We start from the raw sequence: 27,989 nt of genomic DNA, 5'->3' as shown, positions 1-27,989 counted from the left end.
TGGCTGAGCCGGTTTGCATGCAGCAGAGTCCAAGATGGCGGCGGTCTCGGTGCTGAAGGGAAGCCTGTGGGTGCTTTTCTGCCTAGGCGGTCGCTTGCTTCACGCCACAGACGCCACCGGCCAAGCGGAAAAAGGGCCTCCCGCGCCTCACCGGCGGTTCGAGTATAAATACAGTTTCAAGGGGCCACATTTGGTGCAGGCAGACGGGTCGGTGCCTTTTTGGGTGCACACGGGCAGTAAGTACCAATAGGCAGAGCAGGGTGGAGAGGGAGCTGCGGGGGGTTGACTGGCTTGGAAAAGATGGAGGTCTGCGGCAGAGTGCATTACGCTGTGACGAGGCTACCTGCGAGCATGTGCAGAGTGCAACGCCTTTGCTATCGAGGCACTACTACGCTAAAGGGACTGAGCTTTGCAGGTGCGATGAGTGCTTGCAAAGGAGGCAGGACAGCGTGACAGAAGGAGGGTTTTGAGGAGTGGAGAAGCAAGAATATCTGACACATGACCAATTTCCTGAACTTTTCTAATAAGAGGCTGTTCTGAAAGGCCCCCATCAGGCAGGCAGATGTCCACGTAAATCTCTCCCCCACCCCCCTCCCCCCTGTACTTTGCCATTTGTGCCTCTAGGCTGCTGCTGGGTTAACGTGATAGAAATCTGAAGTCAGCTGTTCTGTGGAAGAGGGTTGGTGGCCATTCACATAAATGAACTGGGTTGGGGCATAGCCTCATGGGCAGAGACTCCTTCGTGTTGTCCCCTGGTGTGTGGGATGGTGACACAGAGCATGGAGCCCTGTCATCCAGACTGTTGCAACCCAGCTAATCACTTGGTAGTTCTGCCTTTGCATTGTTGGGGAAATGCCCTTATGAATAGAAGACCCTTTTGCCATTACTGTTTTCTGCTGCTGTCATTTTATACAGCGACGCCATTGCTTGACGTGTTCTATCCGAGTGGTTCAGCAGCTGCAAGGAGGAGTTTGAGAATAGCAGAATAATTTCAGAAATTGTTGAGTGTGCTCCAACAACCCCTTTTTCCTCAAAGAGATAGTACTTTAAAAGTCCTGTCACTTATTCATGGGGGAGCACATTTTACTTATCTGATCTTCAATTATACTGGAACATAACATAACTAGAACATAACATCCTCACTCATAGATTTAGGTAGCCTTTCTAAGTTTTGATGTACCTCAAGAGTGCAAAAATTTTATGTATACATTTTCAGTTCAACAGACCGCAGTAAGTCCATTATCTTGTTTGCATTTTGATGTTTATTAACACAAAACAAAGCACAGGTAACAATGTAACTGAACTAATAAAGCTATAAGGCTTTCTGTAGGAGTAGTTAGGCAGGATATGTATCCCCTCTAATGATTAGCTTAAACAGTGCATATATTTCCACAGTCCTATAGATCTTAAACACTAAGACTTTGTTTATGTTTATGTTGCCTGCTGATAGAGAGCTGTTTGTTGCTGTTCAGCAGTATTGTCTTGCTTTCCCAAGTAGGGGATTATTGTGCTGTTGCATTCATTACCAAAAAGTAAAACACACCATATGCTGCAAAGGTATCCCAATAACAGGTTCAAATGCCTTCTGACAAGCAAGCTGCTCTCCCTTGTTCTTGTTTGTTCAGGAACACCCTTTCACCACCATTCTCTGTAAACCATTCTGTCATACACATGGCAAGATATCTAAAGTCTCCTGGATTTTCTCACCACTTTTCGCTGATTATTTATGGCCACTGAGGATTTTAATGTGTGTGGGTCGTAGTGACCACGGTAAAAAAGGATCGTTGTAGTTCCATATCGACTGGCATAGAATGCAGTGGTAGTTTGCTGTCATAAGTCACAAGACAAGTGTTGGGCTGAGAAATTTCTGTAATAGAGATTTTATAACGCTCCTTTTTTAATAGATAATGTATCTTGTGGTTAAAGGACAGGTTTAGGAGTTGCATACAGCTGTGTTAACTTGAAGGTCTACGAGGAAAGACTTAGGGTGCTGGGGATATTTAGTTTGGTGAAGAGAACATTAAGAAGTGACAAGATCGCCATGTTTAGATATTTGAAGGGATGTCATGTTGCTGAGGGTCCTCCAGAGACTAGGACCAAGAATAATGGGTTCAAGATGAAGGAAAAGAGATTCCACCTAAACTTTAGGAAAAACTTCCTGACAGTAAGGGCTGTTCGACAGTTCTATGCACTACCTCGGAATGTGGTGGAGTCTTCTCCTTTGGAGGTTTTTAAAGAGAGGCCACCTGTCGGGAGTTCTTTGATTGTGTGTTCCTGCATTGCAGGGGGTTGGACTTGATGGCCCTTGGGGTCTCTGTCAACTCTATGATTCTATGAAGCCTAAAGTACAGCTTGAATGTACAGATATATTTTCTTCAGCATAGTACGTTACGCTTACTCTGGACTAAACTTTTCTGGGCCATTTAAGGTCTTCAATGTTATGGAACAGCTTGCATTCTTAGTCAGTTGACACTGTTGGAAGTGTAGTGGATTACCATCTTTATGATGATGTGTCAATACTCATGTAAATGAGAGGCTGGCTTAAAATGCTTTCCATCTAGCCTGGCAACACCCTCCACAAACTTGCTAGCTAGTCTCACTTCATTTTGGTTCTAAAGGTATCCTGCTGCTGTAGAGTCTGATTTTTTTAAGGTGTCCAAACAGCTGTTTGCAACTTTTATAGTGCTGTGCTAACTGTTCTGTCATTGATTCAACCTGTGTTTGAATCATGAAGCAAGTAATTTCTAATATTAATTTCTAATATTAAGGACTAGGCAGAAACTCAGCAGGTTGAAAACCAGTCTGGGGGAAATAGTAGGAAAAAATAGAAACAACAGAAATGTGCAGTTTTTAAAAGAAGAAACGTAGTGCTTCAATGAGTACCGACGTCTTAGTATAAAAGTGTATCACCAATTACTAGTGGAAAACATAATGAGGCTTTATAGTAAAAGAGAGTTACTGGTACTTAATGTGAACATTTATTGTAGTGAAAGAGCATGGTGTCCATGCAGTGACTTAGATTTGGCTGCATGACTGTTATGCTGTTTACCACGTAAAGGTTTTTTTTAGTATCTGCTGCTGCCAGTAATGACCTAGTTCAGAAAGTGCACATTCTCCTTTACTACAGGGGCATCTGGCATGCTTGATTTTGCTTGCATTAGATATGGGGTAGGTCCGTGTAATTGGAATAATCCCAAACTCATGGATGTGTCCTCTGGGTACAAAGAGTCATAAGACATGAAAGGGCGGTTCTATACATTCTTCCTTAAAGACAATAAGCCCTTTGGGAGGGTGCTGGACTATGATGTGCCAGTGTGGTGCAGTGATTAAGAGTGTCGGACTGGGATATGGGAGACCCACATTCAGATCCCCACTCAAGTTCACTGAGTGGCTTTGGGTCAGTCACATTCTCTCAACCAAGCTGAGTTGTTGTGAGGGTAAAATGGAGGAAAGGAGAATGATATAGGCCAGTGATTGCGAACCTTTTTGAGACCAAGTGCCCAAACTGAACCCAAAACCCACTTATTTATCGCAAAGTGCCAACATGGCAATTTAACCTGAATACTGAGGTTTTAGTATAGAAAAACCGGTTGGCTCCGAGGCGTGTGTTACTCTGGAGTAAGCTTGGTGGTAGTTGGTGGCTTTGCTTTGAAGCAACCATGCAATGCTTCGAACGGGTGAATCACAACCCTAGGAGGGTTTACTCAGAAGCAAGCCCCACTGCCAGCAACTGAGCTTACTCCCAGGTAAAGGATCACACTTTCGTTCTTCCCATGAAAAATCAATAGGGTTTAACAGCACTTAACAGGGTTATCTACACTGCTTCCCCAAAACTAGGTATTAGGTTTAATGCTAATAATCTCACTGAAATAATTACACTATTATCACCTGACGAACTCTGTGCACGCGTGCCCACAGAGAGGGCTCTGAGTGCCACCTCTGGCACCTGTGCCATAGGTTCGCCACCACTGATATTAAATTTAATTGGGCTTAATTCAGCCCTTAAACAAGCTCAAAAAAGCCATGCTCACTTTTTATCCCTCGGGTTTGTATTGAAATGACTGTATCCTCTAATTATTGCTATCACAAACCCTAATCTTAAGCTCTTGACAAAAGTGCTGTGGTATGTAAATAGAGGTAACTTTATATGTCATCGCCACAACAAAAAGTTAATCTCTAACCCTAAAGCTAACTTCCCCCAGTTTCTCATTATTTCATGAAACTTCTAAAAGTTCCACTTAATTGGAGCCAGCATAGAAAGCAACTGGTTAAAAAGTTCATTAAATGGAGTGGGGCAAACATTTGAAGAAGCATGACATGAACTTCATGTATGTGCATTTTTAGTCATGCAACCAGTTTTTTATGTGAAATGATAAGTAAGTTTTGTACTTCTGCTGAGGATCACAAAGAGTGGCTACATTGCTGAAAATAGAAGAAGAAGAGTTTGGATTTATATCCCACCTTTCTCTCCTGCCAGGAGACTCAAGGTGGCTTATGAACTCCTTTCCCTTCCTCTCTTCACAACAGTCACCTTGTGAGGTAGGTGGGCTGAGAGAGTTCCGAAGGACTGTGACTATCCCATGGTCACCCAGCAGGAACGTAGGAATGCAGAAACGCATCTGGTTCACCAGATAAGCCTCCGCCACTCAGGTGGAGGAGTGGGGACTCAAACCCAGTTCTCCATATTAGAATTAGAATATCTGACTGCTCGGCACCTGGACTTGGTGAAACCTGACTTAATTTGATGTTATAACAAAGACAGAGAAAATTATGAGAATGTAAGCAATCCTTTAAAAAAAACAAGGTAGAACTCCATCTTGTTTCTTTTTGCTTAATGCGTCAGATGGTGGCTGTCTATGGTTTGTAGCCAGAGTTAGTCCTATCAGTGGAATGATATGTTTCTGCTGCCTTTCTGCTGCCATAATATGGGTTTTATTCATTGTCACTTTTTAAAAGTGTGCCTTGGTATGCCTAATGAGCTCCAGATCAAATGTTAAAGCTGGAAATGTACCCTGTGTGCATGTAAGAAAGAATGCAATGCGCAGAAAAAGTATTGCCACGAGTCTCTTCAGAATCCTCCCATCCCTGAAATTTGTAACAGACGTGTCCGTAAAAATAGCAACCGTTGTTTAGAGAAGACGTAAACCTATACAATTATCTTTCTTTCCAAACATTTCTGCGAATGTCACCGCTTATTGTATTCAGCACTGCAAATGGGAGATCTGTGCCTTCCATACTGACAGTTTGTGGGGGGAATATCTAATTATGGTTGTGTCTCCTAGGTCTGACACTATTCTCTCCTGGAGATCTCATCAAGCAAACCATTGCAGGCTGCTGTAGTTTAAAGTGACAAATAGGGTAATGTCTTTGAAAGGGTGATGATAAATTCTCTCTACCCTGCTCCCATGCTTCGATACTATCTTTATCCCCCACTGCCGATCTATCAAATTTTGCCTGCTTCATTCTGCTTAGGTACTCACCGAGCGATCATTATCGCTCAACCTAGCCACCTGAACTCACATTCAGTCCACCACTCCATTCTTCTTAGAGTAAGAACAGGATTGAAAATGTAGAAAGCTGTTCCAAACGTTTTGGAAGGCTCGGTTCATCAAGTGCAGAGATGGCTGCGTCTGCAGCATGCGTGATTCCTAGGGAAATCATAACTTTTAAAATAATCAGTTGCCAATGTTCCTTTTCAGACGCTATACCCAGTGCAGATCAAATAAGGATAACTCCGTCGTTAAAGAGCCAAAAGGGATCGGTATGGACCAAAAGCAAATCTGTATTTGAATACTGGGAAATCGAGGTGACCTTCCGAGTGACAGGCCGGGGACGAATAGGAGCTGACGGACTGGTGCGTTGAGCTGTTACCTTTGCAAATCAGTCTGTTGTATGAAACTGAGTTCCTTAAATCTGGAATTTGAATCTTTCTGTACAGGCAGTCTGGTTTACAGAAGGGCAAGGTTTAGAGGGTCCTGTTTTTGGAGCGGCTGATAACTGGAACGGTATTGGCATCTTCTTTGACTCCTTTGACAATGATGCAAAGGTGAGTGGGAAGCCTTGTAGGGTGGTTCATACCAGCCAAAATATTTTTAATATCAATTATTATTTGTAAAATCGTACAATACTACCAAGAAGGTGAGCTAGCTACCCTATTGAAAGAAAAAGCTTGAATGCATAGTTGTCAACCTAATTCCCCCATAACTTCTCCATATCCCATACAGTGACATTTAGAATAGAAAGGTCAGAAAAGAAAGAGAAACTGAATGGCTCCCGACTTGCCTTCACTTTATACATAGTATTCTTAAAAACGAATCATGTCTATTCTTATACCAGCTCTTTTTATTTTTTCTTCTTTTTAAAACTAATCACACCATACATTTTCCATCGCCACTTATCTATTCAAATCTATACGCAAACCAATTCTTTATACCAGACAAAATGTTAGGAAGCGTGAACTGCTTTGTTTTGTCAAAGTTCTTATGAAGTGAGCATCTGATACGGGCACAGAAGATTAAATAAGCCTGTTTTACAGCTAGTTCCTGTGCATGTTTTCTCAGAAGGTTTAAAGGTTTTTGGCGGCATTCCTATGTAAATGTGTTTAATTGAATTTACTGATATGTAGATTGCACACTGATCTTAATTCAAGTGAATGTAGAAATAGGCTATCATGTTACCTTAGTATGTGAGTCACCATAGCTCAGTGGTAGAACATCTACTTGGCATGAGAAGGTGCCCAGGCCCTCAGTATCTCCTGTTAAAAGCATCAGGTGACAGGTGATGTGAATGACCTCTGCCCGAGACATTGAAGAGCAAGTGCCAGTCTGAGTTGACAATGCTGATTTTGATGGACCAGTAGTCTGGTTCAGGATAAGGCATCTTCATGTGCACTTGCAGCTAGGAACAGCTAGGAGCCAACTTGGTGTAGTGGTTAAGAGCAGGTGGATTCTAATCTGGAGAACTGGGTTTGATTCCCCACTCCTCCACCTCTGTGGCTGAGGCTTATCTGGTGAACCAGGTGTTTTTCCGCACTCCTACCCTGGGCGTGTAAGAAAGGACCACGAGAGCCGAGCACGACGCAACCATTCCTGCCCTCCCGCTCGTTATCTACCTAAGTTAACAAAGACTGGAGCAAAGTGGTTGGTTCAGATGGGAGGAGGCAGTCCTTAAAGCATGTCGGCCCCAGGCTGGCTGCACAAAAAATTAAGGGTCAGTACCAGCACCTTGAAATGAGTGCCCAAATGTTGACCCTTTAAAATCAATGTTTGTTTGTTTTAAAACCTCAGGAAGGACCGAAATATGTGGCCCTCTGCTTTCACAACACAAACTTATGAAAGCTGAGGCTCTTTAGCTTTGAAGAGAAACCAGTGGGCTGGTAGAAGCTGGCTATACAACCTGTGCTCAGGGACCCTCTTGATAGCATTACTGCCAGCAAGTGTGCCACAAAAGCACAAAACGGTTTTGCAAAAATTCCTTCCCTCTCTTCCACCCCACCCCCCTCCCCGGGAATCTGGTTTATAGATAGTGGTGTTGACTAAGTATTTGGCTTTCGTTTCTCTAGCTGTGTTTAAGCCCTTTAGTTTGTTCATGTCGTATTTTTGAACAATGCCTTCCATTGTAATCTGCTTACTGGCTAAGAATGAACCACTAAATGTGTCCGCTCGGTGCTGTGTATTATCTAATAAGTCATGGAAAGGTTGCATTAAATATTTTTGAGTTATTGAATTATGATTGCTGAAGAACTTCAGATCTCTACTTTAAAAAAAATAGTTTCTAATGCAGTTGGATTGGTGATATCATTTTGATAGGCATAGGAACAATAACTTGCATGTGAAACCTACCATATACTATTTATATATCAGACATAATATCTACTCATACTGGCAACAACTCGGCAGGATTTTAGACAGAGGTCTTCCACATAGCCTACTGTTCGGAGGATTTTAACTGAAGATGTCGGGAATTGAACCCGTGACCTACTTCATGCAAAACAGGTGCTGAACCACTGAGTCACAACCACAACTTATCTCAACTGCTCAGTCTTGTATGATTCTATGTTAACATTATCATTGAATCTGAGTTTGTTCTTGCTTGTATTTGCATTTTCCTGCAGAAAAACAATCCGGCAATAGTTATTGTTGGCAACAACGGCAAGCTGCATTATGACCATCAGAAGTAAGTCATGTATCGGTTGGATCTCTGTTGATTGTGGAAACTAGTTAGAAGAATTTGTTTGCTAGGAGGAAATAGTTTTAAGAATGATTCCTTTAGATAATTTTTCAAAACCTACCCAATCCCAGAGCCTTCCATTAATAAAGTAAGAGAGCCTTCAGTTAATAAAATAAGAGGATAAAGTAAGAGAGCAGAGAGTGGGAATGTTCAAAGAGATGTACTTGGGTCATCGGTGGTACTGGTTACAGAGCCGGCATGGTGTAGTGGTTAAAAGCAGCTGACTCTAATTTAGAGAACTGGGTTTGATTCCCCACTCCTCCATATGAGTGGCAGACTGTAATCTAGTGAGCCCGGGTTTGTTTGCCTGCTCCTCCCCATGCAGCCTGCTGGGTGACCTTGTGCTAGTCACAGTTCTCTCACAACTCCGTCAGCCCCTCCTACCTCACAAAGTGTTTGTTGTAGGGAAGGTGATTATAAGCTGCTTTGAGACTCCTTAAAAGGGAGAGAAAAGCAGCATATTAAAAAATCCAGCTCTTCTTCTCCTTTTGGGCCTTGCTGTTGTCTTGTATGCACCCCAGATCGTAAATCTAGCAGTGACACACTGGAATGTCAGGGTGTTGATATCAGATGAGGGCTGAGGTAATCTGTGCTGGTATTTGGAGGGGAGACCACCAAGCAAGTCCCGGACCACAATTCAGAGGCAGTGAGTGTCAAACTACCTCTGAAGATCTCTTGCCTTGAAAAACCGATGGGGTTGCCATAAGTTGGCTGCAGCATCACCAATCCGGGCTCAGGTCGCCACTTGGTCACGAAACTCACTGGGTGACCTCGGGCTGGCTGTTTGCTCTGGCTGGTTGCAAAGATAAAAATTAGTGGGGGAGAACAAAATGGTGGTGGACAGATGCCAAGGCAAGATTGGTGATTACAGATGAGCCATCTTTTGAGGAAAGTTTGTGCACCATCATTCTAGCTGCTGTCTTCCCACAGAAGAACCGCTGATAATGTTTGCAAGGTTTTGCTGAGCACACTTTTAAAACTGCTGGTTTGAGGTGGCACATGCACTGGTTCTCCCGTAGGCGGAGTTTGAAAAGCCGCTATGAGTCCTGGTCTAGAGGGTTTTTCCTGTAGTGTATTTCTGTCTTTTTAAAATACTATTTTATTGTTGATGAAATTTAGTTAAGTTTTCTCTAAAAATTTCAGTCTTAGAATAAATTGCCCTTTTTTTGTTTATGTGTTTGTTTAAAATCTGTTCAGCTGTTTTTTCCTGCTACGTTTTTAAAATTCTAAGCTAAACAACTTTTCCATTCTGGACTCTTCAAGCTGGTGTTTGTTCTGTCTCCTTCCAGCGATGGCTCCACACAAGCACTGGCATCGTGTCAGAGGGACTTTCGTAACAAGCCGTACCCTGTCCGAGCAAAGATCGTTTACTACCAAAAGACCTTGCATGTAAGCTCTCTGAATTCTCTGCCATTTCTGCTTGTGTGTATTTAACGTTAGAGTCTCTCTAACCATACAGGCTTTCTGATTACTTCCATTTTGACCATTGTGAAAGGAGTGATAAGGCTGAGTGAGATAAGACTTGTGCACATACCAAGCTGGGCTGGTCACTTTTGCCTATTTATGCCTTCAATTTGTGCATTCATTGGGGTGGTCTGTTAACATAGCATGTCCCACTCACATAAACAAGCACATACTTGGACCTCGACTGAAAGGACCAAGGGGTGTGTGATCGTGCGACACAGAAAGACTTCACAAAGCAGCATTAGGTTGGGTGAGTAGAAGAAGAAGAAGAGTTTGGATTTATACCCCACCTTTCTCTCCTGTAAGGGGACTCAAGGTGGCTTACAAGCTCCTTTCCCTTCCTCTCTCCACAACAGATGCCTTTTGAGGTAGATGGGGCTGAGAGAGTTCCAAAGAACTGTGACTAGCCCAAGATCACCCAGCAGGAGGAATGTAGGCGTGTGGAAACACACACCTGGTTCACCAGATAAGCCTCTGCCACTCAGGTGGAGGAGTGGGGACTCAAACCCGGTTCTCCAGATTAGAATCCACCTGCTCTTAACCACTGCCCCACGCTGGCTTCAGGTGCATTCCATTCCTTCAGTCAGTATGCGCAAATCACTGATTGTTTAGTGTTAAGATGGATACTTGGAACCTGTGGTGCAGCTGGCCCATGAGAAGTAACCCACTTAAATGTTGCCTCTGTTGTGTGTTAAATGACAACTTTATCACAATTTTCTAAATGTGCTTGACCTACCAGTTCCATGGGATTTTAATACGTGGCATTTCTTGAGGTTGGGAGTGGAGGGAGGTGTGGTCTAGCATCTCTGTTTCGAGGAGGCCAGGAAAGCGGAGATAGGAGATGCACTTCACTGGAAACCTTGGATGGCACCTCCCATTAGGGTAGACAAGCTAGGGCAGGGGTCTGCAACCTGTGGCTCTCCAGATGTTCATGGACTACAAATCCTATCAGCCCCTGCCAGAATGGCCAATTTGATTTTTGGCCATGCTGGCAGGGGCTGATGGGATTTGTAGTCCATGAACATCTGGAGAGCCACAGGTTACAGACCCCTGAGCTAGGGCGTGGCGGGCCAGTAGCCCTGATTCTCCACAAGGCTGCTTCTTATGTTCATGTCTCACTTTTCAGGTATTCATAAACAATGGTTTCACACCGGACAAAGAAGACTATGAATTCTGTGCCAAAGTTGAAAACATGGTGCTACCATCTGAGGGATACTTTGGGATTTCTGCAGCAACCGGTGGTCTTGCGGGTGAGTTCTCACTATTTCAGTTGTGTTTGTGTGTTTCACTGTGTTTGTGTGTTGGGGTTTTCCCAGTTTTTTTTCCCTCTTGAGTAAACAAAGCTTACATCTGCCAAATTTGGGGGAGAGTGGCAAACTCCATAGTTAGCATCTGTTATTGGCACAAAGTAGTTTCATTCTTAGATGGCTGCAGCAGGAAAGTGTTAAGTGGGCAGGAGGAACAGATGCAAATGTTGCCTTCAAGGGATTTCTTTCCAGTCGGCCAAAGAGCTGTCTTTTAAATGCAGTAATCCAGGGAAGCCGGGTTTTCCAGGTCACGTCACACAAGTAGGAGCCAGCGTGGTGTAGTAGTTAAGAGCAGGTGCACTCTAATCTGGACAACTGGGTGTGGTTCCCCACTCTGCCACTTGAGCTGTGGAGGCTTATCTGGCAAACCAGATTTAGCTTGTGCACTCCAACACATGCCAGCTGGGTGACCTTGGGCTAGTCACAGTTCTTCGGAGCTCTCTCAGCCCCACTCTCCTCACAGGGTGTTTGTTGTGGGGTGGGGGGAAGAGAAAGGAGATTGTAAGCCCCCTTGAGTCTCCTTACAGGAGAGAAAGGGGGGATATAAATCCAAACTCCTCTTCTTCTATTGCACGGACACAAATATTGCTTTTGTATTTGCTGAATTGTGCGATGGGGGAAATGCCAGTGTTAATCTGCAGTGTTTGGCGCTACATTTCTCACTGTCCCAAGGAATGAAATCTTCTGGATGGATGGATGAGAGCAAAGTCTAGCGCCGTGGTGGCGAACCTTTGGCACTCCAGATGTTATGGACTACAATTCCCATCAGCCCCTTCCAACATGGCCAATTGGCCACGCTGGAAGGGGCTGATGTGAATTGTAGTCCATAACATCTGGAGTGCCAAAGGTTCGCCACCACTGGCACTAGCTTCTGTGTTGACAATAATTCTGTTACGTCAGGATGCTTCACATGAGTAACTTGAAGTATTTGGGATTTTTTTTTCTCCCCCCAGACGACCATGATGTCTTGTCTTTCCTGACTTTCCAGTTGACTGAGCCTGGCAAAGTAGCGGTAGGCATTTTTTGGCAATGGAATATCTTGCTTGTGGGTGATCCAAGGGTGTGTCTTGGAAGCCAAGCTTTTCCCTACTCCCATTACCTGAGGAAGCTGCTCCTGTAGAGCAAAGTGTCTCCCAGAAAGGTGTTACGAAATGTAATTTACGGCTGAAAGAACCTTTTTTAAGGAAGGCCAGATCCTGGTGCAATCTTTTTATTTCCGTTTAATAAGCTTTATTGTTTTAAACTCTGGATGTTAGGAAGAGAGGATTGCCGAGCATCTTTAGTGTTAAGTTGCATATTCTAGTTAGAAGACAAGTTATTTATTTAAGATAGCTATACCTTGCCTTATTGCAATGTATACATTTTGCGTTATGTAATTATACCCAAGACAGCTTCTAGCAAGACTTTGAAAAAGCTTAAAATAAGCAATGTAACAAGCATTGGAGGGTGGACTCTGTAGCCTTATACCCTGCTAAGGTTGCTTCCCATCCCAAACTTCCCCCTCCCAAGGCTCCGCCCCCAAATGTCCAGGACTTTCCCAAGCTGGAGCTGGCAACCCTAAAGAGAGAATGAACAAGGAAAAGGGGAGGGTCTGTAGGGGGTTTCAGGAAAGAGAAAATAATGGGGGAAGGGAAACTAGATGCCTTCAGCAAGTTCTTTCAGGTTACTGCTTTCTTTTCTTTAATGAGGGCGGGCACACCCCATGTGGCCCCCGTCAAAAGACCTTAGTGCCTGGGCATGTTCTTATGGGAGGAGGTGGTCCTTTTTCAATGTCATGTTGATAAATTTCAGGCGGCAAAACCCAGCCCCTTTCATGAATGATGGGACAGCAGCCCATGATTATTTTTTTTTGAGAGCTGTCTCTGCTGATATTACTTGTCTACATGTCTACTTGTCCATCATATATTTAGGAATTTTTTGATCTGCAAATGGTACAAGTGGTGGGCATGCCTGTTCTGAAACCTTTTCTGTTTTAAAGCTTTGAAGTTGGCCTTGTTGCTCCCTCTCCCGCAAAAAGTCCTGGGAATTTCCCAAAACAGTTCCTTAAGCCAGAAGCTTCAGTTTATACACAGAGTTCTGCATAGTTGATAATGAAAATGCTTGCCTGTCTCTGTTATGACAGTTGCCTAAATGGTTTGGTGTAGAACATAATAGGTGGTGGTAGCTTACACAGTCAGCGTGGTTGAAGGGTGGTAGAAGTGGGTATTTCCATTCTTTTGGAGAATGGAGTTTTCGAGTGGTGACTAATTCGGACTTGTGCATTAAAATGTGAGCACCAGCCGGGCCCCGGAATAGCAGTGGACTAGGACTGCTTATTCCACAGCATTTTTGAAGAAAATAATCTGTCGAAAGACCCACTAGGACACATACAAATGAATTGCATATGAATTCCACCTGGACCCTTGCAAATGTGCCTCATCCCCTCCCACCTGAGTTAGGAGGGTAAAAGATACACAGCCACACAAATCACTCCTCGCTGTGCCACAGGGAGAAGCACATCTTACCCAAACATGCATCTGAAGATGCCAGGCATCAACGCAGGCAAGACGTTAGGAGCTAAAACCCAGACCCTGACCACACAACCTAGAAAACCCACAACAGCAAAATAATAATAATAATTCTGTGAACTTTTCTGTGCTGGGAGTGTCGTCCTTGCGCCAGAAACCCTGGGCAAAAAGTTTTGACGATGTCCTCCTAATTAATTTTCTCTTAAAACTTATTTTTATAGCCTCCCCCTGACACAGAGATTCCCGAGAAGGACAAAGAGAAATATCAAGAAGAGTTCGAGCATTTCCAGCAGGAGCTTGATAAAAAGAAAGAGGAGTTCCAGAAGGAGCATCCTGACGTAGAAGGACATATAGGTAGGTAGCAAAGTGACCAAACTGAAGAGGCATTCTGCCGTTGGTGGATCTGCCTCTTATTTGAAGCATGCAGAACTCAAGATGATCTGAATCGAACAAATGCGTCTTCGCTGATGGTTCTGGTGAGCCTTACTGTCATGGAAATGAGCACTGGGGGTCTTCTGGCTTGCACCCTTCCTTCCTTCACGGTTGGTTTGGACTGGAGACTTAACGGTTCCCTACATGCCTTATGATGTCACAGCCAGAGGAAACAACTAATTGCGGCTGGCTTTCTTGCCTGCAAATAAAGATTAAACTGCGGTTTGGAATCTGGTTTTCAGAGGACAAACCAAAGTTTGTTGCCTCTGAATCAGATTCCACAATCAAGTGTGGTTTGATGGGCACCAGTTCTTTGGTATCTGAAGCTCTCCAGAAGTGGGGGGGGGGGCGGGACGGGAATGTGTAAGCATGAAGACTCTCAAGGTTCACAGCGCACCCTGGTTAGTTTGAATATAGCTATTCTATCTATCCAAGGAACAGTCAGGGATCGATAAGGCTCCACAATTAGCACACCTAGAGTGGTTAGAACACTTTTACTCTTAATTCCATCTTTCCAGCAGATGATTTCTTTGAATCTGTGAGCGACCGTGAACTGAGGCAAATCTTTGAGGGCCAGAACCGAATCCACCTCGAGATAAAGCAGCTCAACAGGCAACTGGATATGATTCTGGATGAGCAGAGGAGATACGTCTCCACGGTGACAGAGGAGATTTCGAGAAGAGGAGCTGGTGTCCCGGGCCAGCAGGGGCAGGTAGCTGAAGGTTCTTCATTGGTGAACGTGTCACAGAATCCGCAGTTCTGTCTTTTGTTGACTTGGAATCGCCATTATCCTTTTGTGACTTCTCCCTCCTCCCTCTTCTCTCAAGGTCTCTCTTCAAGGAGTTGACACAATTGTGAAAAATCAGCAGGAGGTGATGAGGCAAGTCGGTGAAATAAGGTGAGCAAACGGAGGATGTCACAGGCCACTTCAGTTCTGGCAGAGGTGCCATTTTGTCCGATGCAGATGAGAACTCTTAGCAGGGCAGCTCCAAGAGTCTGGCTTGGGGTGTCTTTGTATTGAAAGGCCCTGTCAGTGTGAGTTGCATGTTTAGGTGGATTTAAAGGCGGGCATCCCTGGCCATTGGCCCTGATAGTTGACGTGACCTCCGAATCCACAGGCAGAATGCCTCTGATGGTCAAATGCTGGGATGCAATCAGCTGGTGAGGAGGGTGTTATCTAGAAGCTGTGGTTGTGAGCTTCCTTGTGGCACCAAACCATCTACCGTTGGGAACAAGATGCTGAGCAGGAGGGACCACTGGTGTGATCTTTCTTATCTAGTCATATGTTCTCCTCTGGATCAGGTCCAGAGGAGGGCAACCAAAATGGTAAAAGGTCTGGAATCCATTCCCTACGAGGAGGGACTTCAGGAGCTGGGGATGTTTCGTTTAGTGAAGAGGAGGTTAAGAGTTGACATGATAGCCATGTTTAGATATTTGAAGGGCTGTCCTGTTGGTGAGGAAGCAAGCTTGTTTTCTGCTGCTCCAGGGACTAGGACTAGGAGTAATGGGTTCAATGTGAAGTAAAAGAGATTCCACCTGTTACAAAATGTTTTACTGTATGATGCCAATAAAGGCTTTGTGTGTGTGTGAGATTCCACCTAAACATCAGGAAAAACTTCTTGACAGTAAGGGCTGTTTGACAGTGGAATGCACTACCTCAGAGTGTGGTGGAGTTTCCTTCTTTGGAGGTTTTTAAACAGAGGGTGGATGATCATATGCCAGGAGTGCCTTGATTATGTGTTCGTGCATTGCAGGGGGTTGGACTTGATAGCCCTTGTGCTCTCTTCCAACTCTATGATTCTTATGGACCATCCCAAATAAAAGGCTGAACTAGATGGACCACCAGTGTGATCCAGCAAGTTTACTGTTACTTTCTAGGATGATGTGTCTCAGCCGCTGTGGAATGTGTCTCAGCCGCTGTGGAATCATTTGAGTAGTCTACACACCTAAAATAAGTCATTGTTGAATTACAAATTGCTTCCCTGGAGTAAGGTGAACATTCCTTTCACGGTTTTGAGATCCTTAAATAACTTGCAAGAAATTTTGTTGGATGTGCTTCAACACTGGCATTTCAAGGATGGCTTCTTCAGGGTATATAAGTAGGTCAGCTTTTACAGAATAAAGATTAGAATTGTTGCCCTTGTTTTTTCAGGGCCATCTTTAACTTTAATATTCTTGTCCAATCTTTGTACTTGACAAGTAAATTAGATTTCCTTATTAACCCCAGAAGCCTGCCTTTTTAGTGACTGCTTATTACAACTGCATAACATTGTCTTAATATTTTCAGCAGGAGATTAAAGAATGTCTTGCAGTGGATAAAAAAAAATAACGTGATCATCCTTCTGCCGTCTTGGGGTCAGCCCTCGAGGAAAAAGACTTATTTTAAGTCTATGTAATTTTCATGTCCAGACTTGGCATTTTCTAAGCAGTTGATTAGAAAAGAGTTATGGTTTATGTAGACCGGGGTGTCCAACTCTGGTGCCCCAGATGTTCATGGACTACAATTCCCATCAGTCCCTGCCAACCTCTTTTTGTGGTTGATGCAGAGGCCTAGCGCCAAGGGGGGGTGGGGGTGCACGACACACTGGGCAGATATCCCTGCGGAGGCGTCCCGGGCACGTGGCAGGGGTGTTCTAGGGGCTTGGAGGGGCGCACTTCCCCCTCACTCCGTCCCTGGGTTGATGCGCTCTGTAATTAGAGCTCTTGATCCTAAAAACTTGTTTCACTTCACCTTCCCGTTTCTGTATTTCAAAGATTCTTGACTGATTCAAATAACTGATTTGCTTGCCAGTTAGATCTGTTAGGCTTTGCTTTCCTCTTTGCTGAGCCTAGTACACTTCTGGCTGTAAATATTTCTCATCTTATCCCTGGAGGAAGACTGCAAGAGAGCTGAGGTCAAGAAAGTTTTAGCCACTCATTGATTTTACATCTCAACAGAGTTTGAACGTTCTTTTCCAATATCCCAAGCGCCACACTTGCATCCCTAAACAGAGTTCCAAAATTGTTCCAAATGCGGTTCTTATGATTGTTGAAACAAATACAAAAAAACACCCCTTTCTCTGCTACCCAGCCAAGATCCTAGTAGGTCTTTTTTAGATGAATTTTAAATTAGTTAGTCCAACTTCTTTTTTGAGACACAAGGCAGATGACATAGTGTAAAGCAGCACACTCAAACACCATGTGATGTCCAGCAGCAGTGCAACAGAGCTAGGTTCACAAAGATTAGAAACAGCGTGAAAAACTGTCTGAAATAATATGTCATAAATAGGGGGGGCGGGGGGCAGATAGAGTTGCCAAAGTAGGAAGTAAGGCTGTAAGAGCATTAAATTAGAGCTGTTTGGGCCCCCGATTCAAGCTTGTTGCCTTATAAGGAGGGGAGGGGGAGTTTAATTTTTGCATCCCTCCATGATTTTGGTAACAGACAAGCACACCTACCTATTTGTGCCATTATAGTTCTTTAAAGACATCAGAGGGCTAATATCAGTATAGGGAGCCTGGGCATAACTGGCAAAGCTGTGTCAGTGTAGGTTAAATTCCCTCTTTCGGGAGGCAGAGCCAGCTACAAAATGGCTGCCGTGGTTTACCGTCAGTTACGTGGTGAAGATCCTTGTGCTGTGGTGGCAAATGCAGCTAGAAGCAATGATTTTAAAAATCTGCACAGCCAATCAGAAGTCTTGCGAAGCAGAAGCCGCAACTGATCCACCCACTTTTCAAAAACACTTGGAAGGCACCAGCAAAGATAGCAGCGGTCCCCATGATGCCCATGTTGGAGATTCTGGACTAGAGATGCCCAGATAAGGAAATATTTGAAACTTGATTTCATATAAGGAATACAGTGGAACCTCAGAAATCAGCGCCTTCAGAAATCGCCAATTTTGGTTTTCACCAGTCGCTGCTGGGCGTTAGAACATCTCGGATTTCGCCAACAGTCTCGGATTTCGCCAACGTAAATTGCGTAATTTACACAATTTGCTATGTTGTTCGCGTATGCGCAAACATTACGCATGCACAAACAGCGCAGTTTCGGAAATCGCCGATTTCGGATTTCACCAATAATCGCCAGATGGATATCGGCGAAATCCGAGGTTCCACTGTATATAATGAACTCCAACTAATTTGGTTATCTTGCTGGCTCTTTTGATTTATTACGTCTTTTATAGTTTGAGCTAGATATGATTTTAATTTCAGTTACAACTTTATGCTGAAACACACTTGGCATTTTCTTTTACGGTTTTTGACAGCTAGCATGTCTTGCTGTATGTGCAGAATTGTTTCCTGTGTTTCAATTGGTTTATTGGTGTTATATTTTGCGCACATAAATTGTTGATTTGCCTATTGCATCATATTGTTTTTGTCTTGCTTGTTTGCGCTCTCAACCTTCTTTGCTTCGCCCAGTCTTTTTTGGTTGGGAATTTTTTTCTCTCTCTGTTCATAGGGAGGAGAAGCTTAAGCCGAGAGTTGCAGTTTCAAGTAAATGAAAATCTGGTTCAAGAAACAAATGTTGATTATTCTGTTAACGTTGAGATGGGATTATCAATCATATGATGATATCTCGCAGGAGCCATTAATCCTCTTTGCAACTGGAAAGAAGCATCACAATAGGGAAAATGCATCTAAACATATTGATTAAGAACCACCCTGATCCGTTTAGATGTCTAATCACATTTCAGCATCTGCATTTTTTATGGGTTTAATTTGTTTGTTTTTTGTACAAAGTTGAAATGCCAAGATAATGCTACATATTGCATTGATGCCTGCAGGAAATGAAATTGTCCTGTAAAAGGTAATCGTGACCCTCATCCCTAAATCTTCTCTTATCCCTAAAGCTTCCTCTTTATTTCTTACACAAGGGCATCGAACAGTTCTGTTTGCCTTTTTTTAAAAAAAACAAACAGAATTTGACTTCCTTGGGAATTATGATATTATCCAAAGCTTTGGGAGACTTAGATTCAAAGCAGCATTAGAAACCAAGCCTCAATTTGGCCAAGAACTCCTTTCTTTATGCAAAGCTCATCTGTTCTACATTTTCATAGCAATATATTGCGCTTGATGGGCACAGTTTTTAAAGCCAGTAAAATAATTTGGAGAGCTTGGTACTTCAGAGTATTGGGGGGGAGGGGGGGAGCCAGTTCCCTTGGGAAAATGGAGATAAATTCTCCTGACTGATTATGATTTGGAAAATACTTAAAGTTGTGATTATCATTTTTAATATTTGCCACGTGAGTGGCCCTTTACAGTGACCAGAAGATAAAGATGTTCCAGGGTATGCTTAGAAAACACACGCTTCGGCAGCCTTGTTGAAGTTAAACAGCTCTGGCTAGCAATGTAAAAAAACCTGGAGAAGATGGGGGAGGGGCATTTTTTTTTCTTTCCAGGTGGAAAAACTAGGAAATGTGTGGGAGTACTGGAAAACAAATTAATTGTGGGCATCATGAAACTTTCTACAGATTTGCAGTACTGGGTAATATCTGTGTCTGCTGTCCCCCATGCTTGCAAGAATGCATTTGTTCAGACGTGAATAGTTGGAGCAAGAAAATGCTATAATATTTTTGATAACAAACTGAAAATTCAGTGGTGTAAAATGTAACTTGATAGTCCGTTGATTTGGTAAAAACCAGGGGTGGCCAACCTATGGCCATGCTGGAAGGGGCTGATGGGAATTGTAGTCCATGAACATGTGGAGTTCCATAGGTTGGCCATCCCTGGTATAGACTCTGTGACTCTGTGTTTCTGTCCAAACTGGATATTTCCTTTTGTTTACTACCAAAAAAAATTCTACTTTCCTCTTCTGTTTTTTGGTAGCTGAGGGATGGTGGTAGTAGGAGACGCTGTCAAGTCACAGCCGATATGGCAGCCATATGGGGTTTTCAAGGCAAGGCAACCATATGGGGTTTTCAAGGCAAGAGAGTTCAGAGGTGGTTCGTCATTGCCTGCAACCGTAGGCTTCCTTAGTAGTCTCCCACCTGACTTCTAATGGGGACAACTTTGCTTGGCTTCTGAGATCTGACAAGATCGGGCCAACCTGGGCCTTCCAGGTCATGGTCATCGGAGGGGTAGGAAGAACAAACACCCAAGACACATGTGCCTAGTTAAGATAGAATCCAGCAGTTCACAGCTCTGAAATATTGGATGTCTTTACAGTTTTGCTTGCAGAAAACTAAGGCACTTATACTTTTGAATTCTATAAATATAATAAGTGGTACAGTTCTATATGTTACCTTAAGTTGTAAATGATGCATATTACATTAAGGCTGTAAATTAGTTTAGGTTGGATAGTGAAGTTGGTATGGAAGAGGAGGGATTAATTCCCTCCCTCCCAGTGGCTTCAGAAATGTTTAGAAATTTTACATTCCTGAGTCTTGTCCAGGTCATTATTGATTCCCTGAGTTTCATGATGGCAGAAAGGTGGGGTATAAATATAATAAAGATGACAGGACGTCACAGGCAGCTTACAGCCTGAACTAGAGCACATGTTTGGTGCTCCTTAGGAGCTGGAGGTAGTTGATAGGCCGGGACACAGTCTACTTTCATGCCTTTCTCAGTGTTTCTTGATGGGGCAAGATGCAGGGATACAGTCAGACTCCACACCCAAACAGGCTTTTGTCCTTGATCAGTGCTGGTCAGCTTAAGAGACTTGTTCTTCTTTCTCTGCCCCATGGAAGTTTTGACTGGGGGATGGGGGTCATTTTGAGTGCCGTGAGGTCCGAACAGTCAGCAGCATTTGTGGTCCTGTTCCCACAAACAGCACAGCCAAGCGAAGAGTTTTGTTGACCCCTTTTCCCAGGTCTTTGGCAGCATTCTGGCTTTACGCTGGGCCTTGGCTCAGGGGTAAAACATCTGCTTTGCAATCAGAAGGTCCCAGGTTCAATCTCTGGCTTCTCCAACTAAAAGGACTGAGCAGCAGGTGATGGGCAGGATCTCAGCCTGAGACCCTGGAGAGTCGCTGTCAGTCTAAGTGGGCAGTGGTGACCTTGATGTTCCTGTGGTGTGTTTCAGTATAAGGCAGCCTCATGTGGACACTCCACAGCTGATCTGCATTTTCTACTTTGTAGGGATGAAGAGCTGTGAGTGAATAAAGGGAGGGCTCTGGTAGAACATCAGTTGTGTTAGAAGAGGGGCTCTGCTTCTTGCCTCTTTCTCAGACTCCATTGGCCCCTTTTTTTCTGTCAAGTCACATCCAACTTGTGATAACCCCTAGTGGGGCTTTCAAGGCAAGAGACATTCAGAGTTGGTTTGCCATTGCCTGCCTCCATGTCACGACCCTGGTGTTTTTTTACGGTCTCCCCTCTAAACACTTGCCTGCTTAGCTTCTGAGATCTGACAAGATTGGGCTGACCTTCAACTTAGCTAATAGAGGGGCCACTTGCCAAGGAATGGTTAATGTTTTAGTCTTGGAATCGTAGTGAGAAGCTCCTAATCGTGCCTTGGGGGGGCTAAGAATGGAAGCGATTGAGAGGGTCCTTTTGTCTCTTTCCAGAAACTCCATGGGAGAGGCGTTGAGGCTAGTCGGCAGTGTTCAGCATCCCAACTCTGCTGGTGCCATCTACGAAACAACCCAACACTTCAATGACATCAAAGAGCATCTCCACGTAGTGAAGAGGGACATCGAGCACCTAGTCCAGAGAAACATGGTACTGGGATCTTCTTTTGGTGGCTCACTCACTGCCACCAAAAGCCCAAGGAGATGTGATGGGGTCATCGGTCGCATCCACTGTGGTGGAAAGTGCTCACAAGTGGCTGCCGACTTATGCTAACCCCATAGGGGGTTCTGGTGCAGGTGGTTTGCCATTGTCAGCCTCTGCATAGCAACCCGGGACTACCTTGACGATCTCCCATCCAAGTACTAACCAGCTTCTGAGATCCGATGCGATTGGGCTAGCCCAGGGGTAGGGAACCTGCGGCTCTCCAGATGTTCAGGAACTGCAATTCCCATCAGCCACTGAGCCATCCAGGGAAGCTGAGAGCGGGCTTATCTCACAGGCTGTGTGTGGGCTTCTGGGCAATGATCATGAGCCCATTGGCTTGGAAAGAGGAAGAAGAAGCTGGGTTTCGTATCCCGCTTCTGTCTCTGTTTAAGGAGTTCCAAAGTGGCTTGCAAATCCCTTCGCGTGCCCTCCCCACAACAGACACCTGGCGAGGTAGGCGGGGCTAAGAGTTCTGAGAGAACTGTGACCGGCCCAAGGTCACCCAGCAGCTTTCATGTGAAAATGCTCCGAACTTTCTGAAGCATTACCTGGCTAAGCGTAATCGCTCTCCATAAAATAGTCATGGTGAATTTAGCTCTCTTTGTTTTCTGTATACGGGGTCTGTATGTAGATATCTAATGCACATTTTTCAATGTATTTTAATGGGTTCAGTTAATAGATAAACGGTCCCTTTTTTGTTTTTAATATTGTAATATGGTAATTTATAATGCCGACAAAGGCTTCTGTCTGAGTTTTCATGTGGAGGAATGGGGAAACAAGCCCAGTTCTCCAGATTAGAGACTACCACTTGAGAGCCAGCGTGATGTAGTGGTTAAGAGCAGGTGGATTCTAATCTGGAAAACCGGGTTTGATTCCCCACTCCTCCACCTAAGTGGCGGGGGCTTATTTGGTGAACCAGATGTGTTTCTGCATTCCTGCTGGGTGACCTTGGGCTAGTCACAGTTCTCTCAGAACTCTCTCAGCCCCACTTACCTCACCAGGTGTCTGTTGTGGGGAGAGGAAGAGAAAGGAGCTTGTAAGCCACCTTCTGTCTCCATACGGGAGAGAAAGGTGGGGTATAAATCCAAACTCCTCTTCTTCTTTGATAAGAGTTTTGCATCCAAGTCAGCATGCTCAGTACTGCAGCCCTTTCTGCCACCCTTAACCTTGCTGAAATCTTTGTTGTGTCAGGAGAATTAACAGAGGTGTTGTGGTTAAGAGTGGTGCACTCATATCTGGATTTGTTTCCCCCATTTCTACACGTGACGCATCACAGTTGAGAAAAGTAGGGCATAAATTCAAACCCTTTTACACTGCTTCTGTCTGACAAATGATTTCAACACACTGAAGAGCTCTCTGGGCCAGGTCTGGCTCAAGTCATCTCAATGTCTGATTCAGGAAATGCCAAAGGCAACCCTGGCCAGAAAGACCTGAGTTATTTAACACTGGAGCATGCGACGTCTTAGCTTCTAAAGCAGGTCTTTAGGAACCCATACTGAATATATTCATCCCCGGCACTTGCTGAGCGATCTCTCTTGCTTTCCAGCCGTCAAATGAAAAACCCAAATGTCCAGAGCTGCCTCCGTTTCCATCATGTTTATCAACAACGCATTTCTTTATATTCGTGGCAGTCCAAACGGTGCTGTTTGTCAGCTACATCATGTACAGGTAAGCCGCCGTTCGGACTGGGCTCAGAACAAACCATTTTGTCCTAATGTGCTTCAGCAGAACTGACTAGTTCAGCTTGTGAAGTGGCCCTTATGAAGGGGACACCTGGTGGGAGGGGGGGGGGGGGGACCTACCGGCCTCCTTGGCCTCTGAGCCAGTCAATAAAGTAGTGAACCAGTCAAGAAACAGAGGGATGATTTTTTTTTTGCCATGTCAGTGCGGGGTTATTCACAGGCCACAGCAGAGCACTTTTGTGCTTAGTTGCTCATGCATTTTCCTTCCTGAAACTTGCTCCCCCACCACAAACCTAAAGACCAGTCCTCTTTTTTTATCTCTCAGATCCCAAGAGAGCGGGGGGGGGGGGAGTTATGTGCAGGAGGCAGCCGTTGAAAGATTTAAGCACTGCTTTCAAAAAGGTATTTTGCAGCGGAGGCATTGCCCCCCCCATATTCAGCTGCCATGTAGTCTGTGATGCAGCCCTTAGAGGCTTATCAGCCTGGGCCTATCCGCTTAGGCTGTCCTTCCTGCGTGCGGCTGTTTAAAAAGTCGGTCTGTGGCTTTGTTCTTTTCCAAGGTTTGGGCCCACCAGCCCCTTCCAGCCTACGCAGGCAAGAGCCCAAAGACCAGCAGATCAGCACTTTCACAAGTGCTTGGAGTAGCTCCAAAACTTGGCATCGTATCCCATAAGTCCATGTGCCTGGTTTCAGGAGTTCATGCAATGATGATTATTTTTTAAACATTGAAAGTAGTGTAATTTGTGTATGGGGCTCAATATAAGTGAAATTAGGATCAAAGAATCGGAGACTTGGAAGGAGCCATACAGGCCATCTAGTCCAACCCCCTGCTCAATGCAGGATCAGCCTAGAGCACCTCAAATGAGTGTCTGTCCAGCCAGTGCTTAAAGACTGCCAGGGAGGGAACTCGCCGCCTCCCTGGGTAGTTGATTCCATTAATACACAACTGTTATTGTCCACCCTGTATCTTTCTATATCTTTAAACCCATTATTGCGAGTCCCGTCCTCTGCTGCCAACAGGAGCAGCTCCCTGCCCTCCTCTAAGGCCCCTTCCGCACATGCGGAATAATGCACTTTCAATCCACTTTCAGTCCACTTTGTAGCTGTGCAGAATAGCAAAATCCACTCGCAAACAATTGCGAAAGTGGATTGAAAGTGCATTGTATTGTCGAAGGCTTTCACGGCCAGAATCACTGGGGTGTTATGTGGTTTCCAGGCTGTATGGCCATGTTCTAGCAGCATTTTCTCCTGACGTCAGGAAAAAAATGCTACTAGAACACGGCCATACAGCCCGGAAACCACACAACACCCCATTGAAAGTGCATTATTTTGCATGTGCGGAAGGGGCCTAAATGACAGCCCTTCAAATACTTAAAAAGAGCAATCATGTCCCCCCTCAACCTCCTCTTCTCCTGACCAAACAGTTCCAAGTCTCTCAGACTTTTCTTGTATAGCTTGGTCAGTGCTACTTGGATGCAGGGGCGTAGCTCCAGGGGGCTCGGGGGCTGGGGACATGATGCACTGGGTGCATGCCCCTGTGGGGGTGTGGCGAGGGCGGGGAACGCACCGGTGCACCGGGCACATTTCCCCCTTGCTACGCCTCTGCTTGGATGTTTGGATTTAGTAGTTTCCAGATGAAGAATGATCTTTGTCCTGGATCTGAAAGGTGTGCCTCTGCCTTCAAACAAGAGACCACACACGCCAGCTGGGTGACCTTGGGCTAGTCACAGCTTCTCGGAGCTCTCTCAGCCCCACCTACCTCACAGGGTGTTTGTTGTGAGGGGGGAAGGGCAAGGAGATTGTAAGCCCCTTTGAGTCTCCTGCAGGAGAGAAAGGGGGGATATAAATCCAAACTCTTCTTCTTCTTCTTCTCCTTCCAGTCTTGAATTGATGGGCTTTTCTCTTTGTGTGGTTTCAGGAGTCAGCAAGAAGCGGCCGCTAAGAAGTTCTTTTGATGGCCAGTTGTCCTGGCCGAGCAGTTCGTGAGTTGCGAGTGAGGGAAACCCTAGCGTTTAAGAATGCTTCAATATTGTAAATTATTGAGTTGTGGATGAATACACTGAATTCTGGATTCAAAATATTGTGAAATTGACTGACTGGAACAAAACCAAGGCAAGTTTGGCCCTCCTTTGGTTTCTGGCCGAAGCTGGAATATGTCCTTTAACCTGCTGTCAAGACATTTCCCCAGTTAGAGAAGCAGGACAAAAAAAAGGTCCTTGGTTTACTTTTATCATTTTGGCCTGTGGGAAATCTTGTCATGAAACATTATACATCAGAATTTTCTTTCTGTGGAGGGGGGGAAGATTTTCAAACTGCACCTCCCTTCTGTTCTTATGGAAAGAGGGTTGTAAAAAAAAAAGTAATTTAATATGTCGCAAACCTGACCTAAAAACGACTGTGACCAGCAAAGGCATTTAATGAAGACATCTCCAGAACAAAACATGTTGTGGACCAACATCTTGGGATTTTTTCTTTTGTGGATGCAGGAGAACACATTCAGCGCGAGACATTGTCCCTCTTTTGAGCATGTTTTGGTATACTACTTTGTACGCTGAGTAGACTTTTGTAAAAGTGTTCTTTAATCTCTCTTCAGCGAAGAGATCTTAACATGCATGAGGTTAAAATTAATTTGGCTTGTTAGCATAGAATCTAGTGGTGGTACCGAGCCACTGAGTGTTGTTGCAAACCATACAGGTGTGGTAATGAGCCCTTCAGAATGGCAGGACAGTTCCCAAAACTTGACGTATGTTTGGCCAGGAACATGATGTGTGTTACCTTAACAGCATTCCTACAGACTGTACCATTATTAATCTTCCAGCTCTTTCTGAATGGTTTAGTGTGTAATCCACTGTTGTACAGTACATATATTTCTACTTGGAGTAATGCTATCCTGTAAGTATTTTGTTCAGGGGGGCGAGGGGAAGCAAATTCCCCAATTCAGCATGTGAATTTGATTTACCTCGGTTGGCATCGCAGACTTGTCTTTCTGTTGTTGTCTTCAAGTCCCATTTTTAAACACCTACAGAACTGCGACTGACTGGAGGCTGCTACTTAATTCTTAAACTGAAGAGTCAAATATTAGCAGAAGAGCAGGCTTTGGGGAGGATTTCAAAGATGCCTGCAGCCTGACCGCATTTTGGAATTACGTACCTTGTGACTGCTCTTGCCCCTGACCACTTGAAAGAACAGATCTATGCAACGCTTCTCAAATGAAATCATGCATCTCTCCTTCCGGATGGTATCCATTGCATTATGTCCTGGATTGTACACGATAACCTTTCTCAGTGATGCTGAGACTCTTGTTTACAGCTCTGCTAGAAGAAGCGGCTGCTCCAAACTAACCCTCTGTCTAAACAACCACACAAAACAAAATAATTAAAGTCACAAGTAAGAACAAATGAACAACATCCTTCAGAATAGCCAGAACAGCACAATCGTGTGGTGCCACAACTCCCTCCCGAGTTCACACCAGCAAGTATTCTTACAGGTGCCTTGGACTAAAACAGATATTAAAAGTTTAGTGTAGTTTTTTAAATAAGGTATTTTCTTCTTTAAGGGATTGTTTGCGTTTTCAGCGTTCACCGTTGGCTCCCAACTACCGGTGCCAAAGAGGAGCCCACGTCTGCGACATAAGGATAACTTTCCGTGCATATTTTTTTTTTCATGCCAAAAGGACGGCTTCTTTCGGGGCGGTGTTTATTTTTGGAACACGCTGGAGCAGTCGAGATCGCAAACATCAGTTTGGAAACATGGTCTGTGTTTGGTTTCTGCATCATGTGAACCTTTCCCAGCTGTGCTGCGTTAAATTGGAGAATTAAAATATTGAAGCAACTAGTGGTGCTGTACTTTGTAATCAGGAGGAATAAAACCAGGATTTTGAAGGCATCCTGCAGGCTGGAAAGATATGTTGGGCACAGTCTCTTCGAAGGCCTACGGAAATTTGGCTTTTCGGAAATTGGGAGTGGACAAAATACAAAACAGACCTAAATAGTTGTATTTCTTCTACTTTGCCAGGATTTGTCCCATACAGCCCCCCTTGAAGTCTTTGGAGGGGCTGCGGTCCAGGATGGTACCCTGGGTAAACCCAGGTGTTCTTCTGTGCATGTGGTCAGATAGTCTTTTCATACTGGCTGTTGTGGGTTTTCCAGGCCGTGTGACCGTGGTTTATACCTGGCATCTTCAGAGGCATGTCACAAGCTCTCCATGTCTTTTTATAGTCGGTCTCCCAAAAGCCCGTTTGCTAATTCGTTGATTCCTATTTCTGACTTCCTCAGCCTGTAGGATGCATTCACAAGTTGCAAACCTAGCGCAAGGCAACTTGCTTCAATTCCGCATCGATCACGGTTGCTCGTGTTAAGGCTAGTGGGGAAAGCTTGAAACAGACAAGCGCTGGATGACTCAACTGTATGGTTTGTGCAACCCCACTCAGCTTCTGTCGCCGTTTTGTAGAAACACAACTGAAAGAGAATTTAATTGTACCATCGACTCCTGTAATGCTTAAAAAAAAAAAGCTGTCCTGTTGTCTCAAAATTCAAACAGTTGACAAGTTCAGAATCTTATTTGAATAAATGCACATATTTTAGTACGCTGTGTTGAAATTTGTAAATCAGCAAAGGTACACGGCTGGGATGAGGAAGCAAGGTCTGGATTCTTTATCAGTTACTCAGGGTTATGTGTCAAGTC

General features: G+C 44.4%; 1 protein-coding gene across 2 annotated transcripts; it reads left to right on the top strand.

Annotated features, from left to right (window-relative positions):
- LMAN1 (lectin, mannose binding 1) lies at positions 1 to 27,888 on the top strand. Of its 2 annotated transcripts, none has more exons than XM_048503734.1 (13): positions 1 to 236; positions 5,700 to 5,854; positions 5,939 to 6,046; positions 8,114 to 8,175; positions 9,519 to 9,618; positions 10,820 to 10,943; positions 11,954 to 12,012; positions 13,729 to 13,861; positions 14,461 to 14,651; positions 14,767 to 14,837; positions 21,417 to 21,570; positions 23,171 to 23,292; positions 25,225 to 27,888. In XM_048503734.1, the coding sequence occupies exons 1-13, from the start codon at positions 35 to 37 to the stop codon at positions 25,259 to 25,261; spliced, it is 1,518 nt and encodes a 505-aa protein (XP_048359691.1). In that variant the 5' UTR covers positions 1 to 34; the 3' UTR covers positions 25,262 to 27,888. The 2 variants fall into 2 exon arrangements, with proteins under 2 accessions (XP_048359691.1, XP_048359690.1); XM_048503733.1 differs by having other exon boundaries at positions 14,458 to 14,651.
- The last annotated feature ends 101 nt before the right edge of the window (positions 27,889 to 27,989 follow it).

This window comes from Sphaerodactylus townsendi, linkage group LG07 (genome assembly GCF_021028975.2).
Source record: "Sphaerodactylus townsendi isolate TG3544 linkage group LG07, MPM_Stown_v2.3, whole genome shotgun sequence".
Lineage (NCBI taxonomy): Eukaryota > Metazoa > Chordata > Lepidosauria > Squamata > Sphaerodactylidae > Sphaerodactylus > Sphaerodactylus townsendi.
Note: the sequence above shows the minus strand (reverse complement) of the source record. Positions and strands in the feature narration are given on the sequence as shown.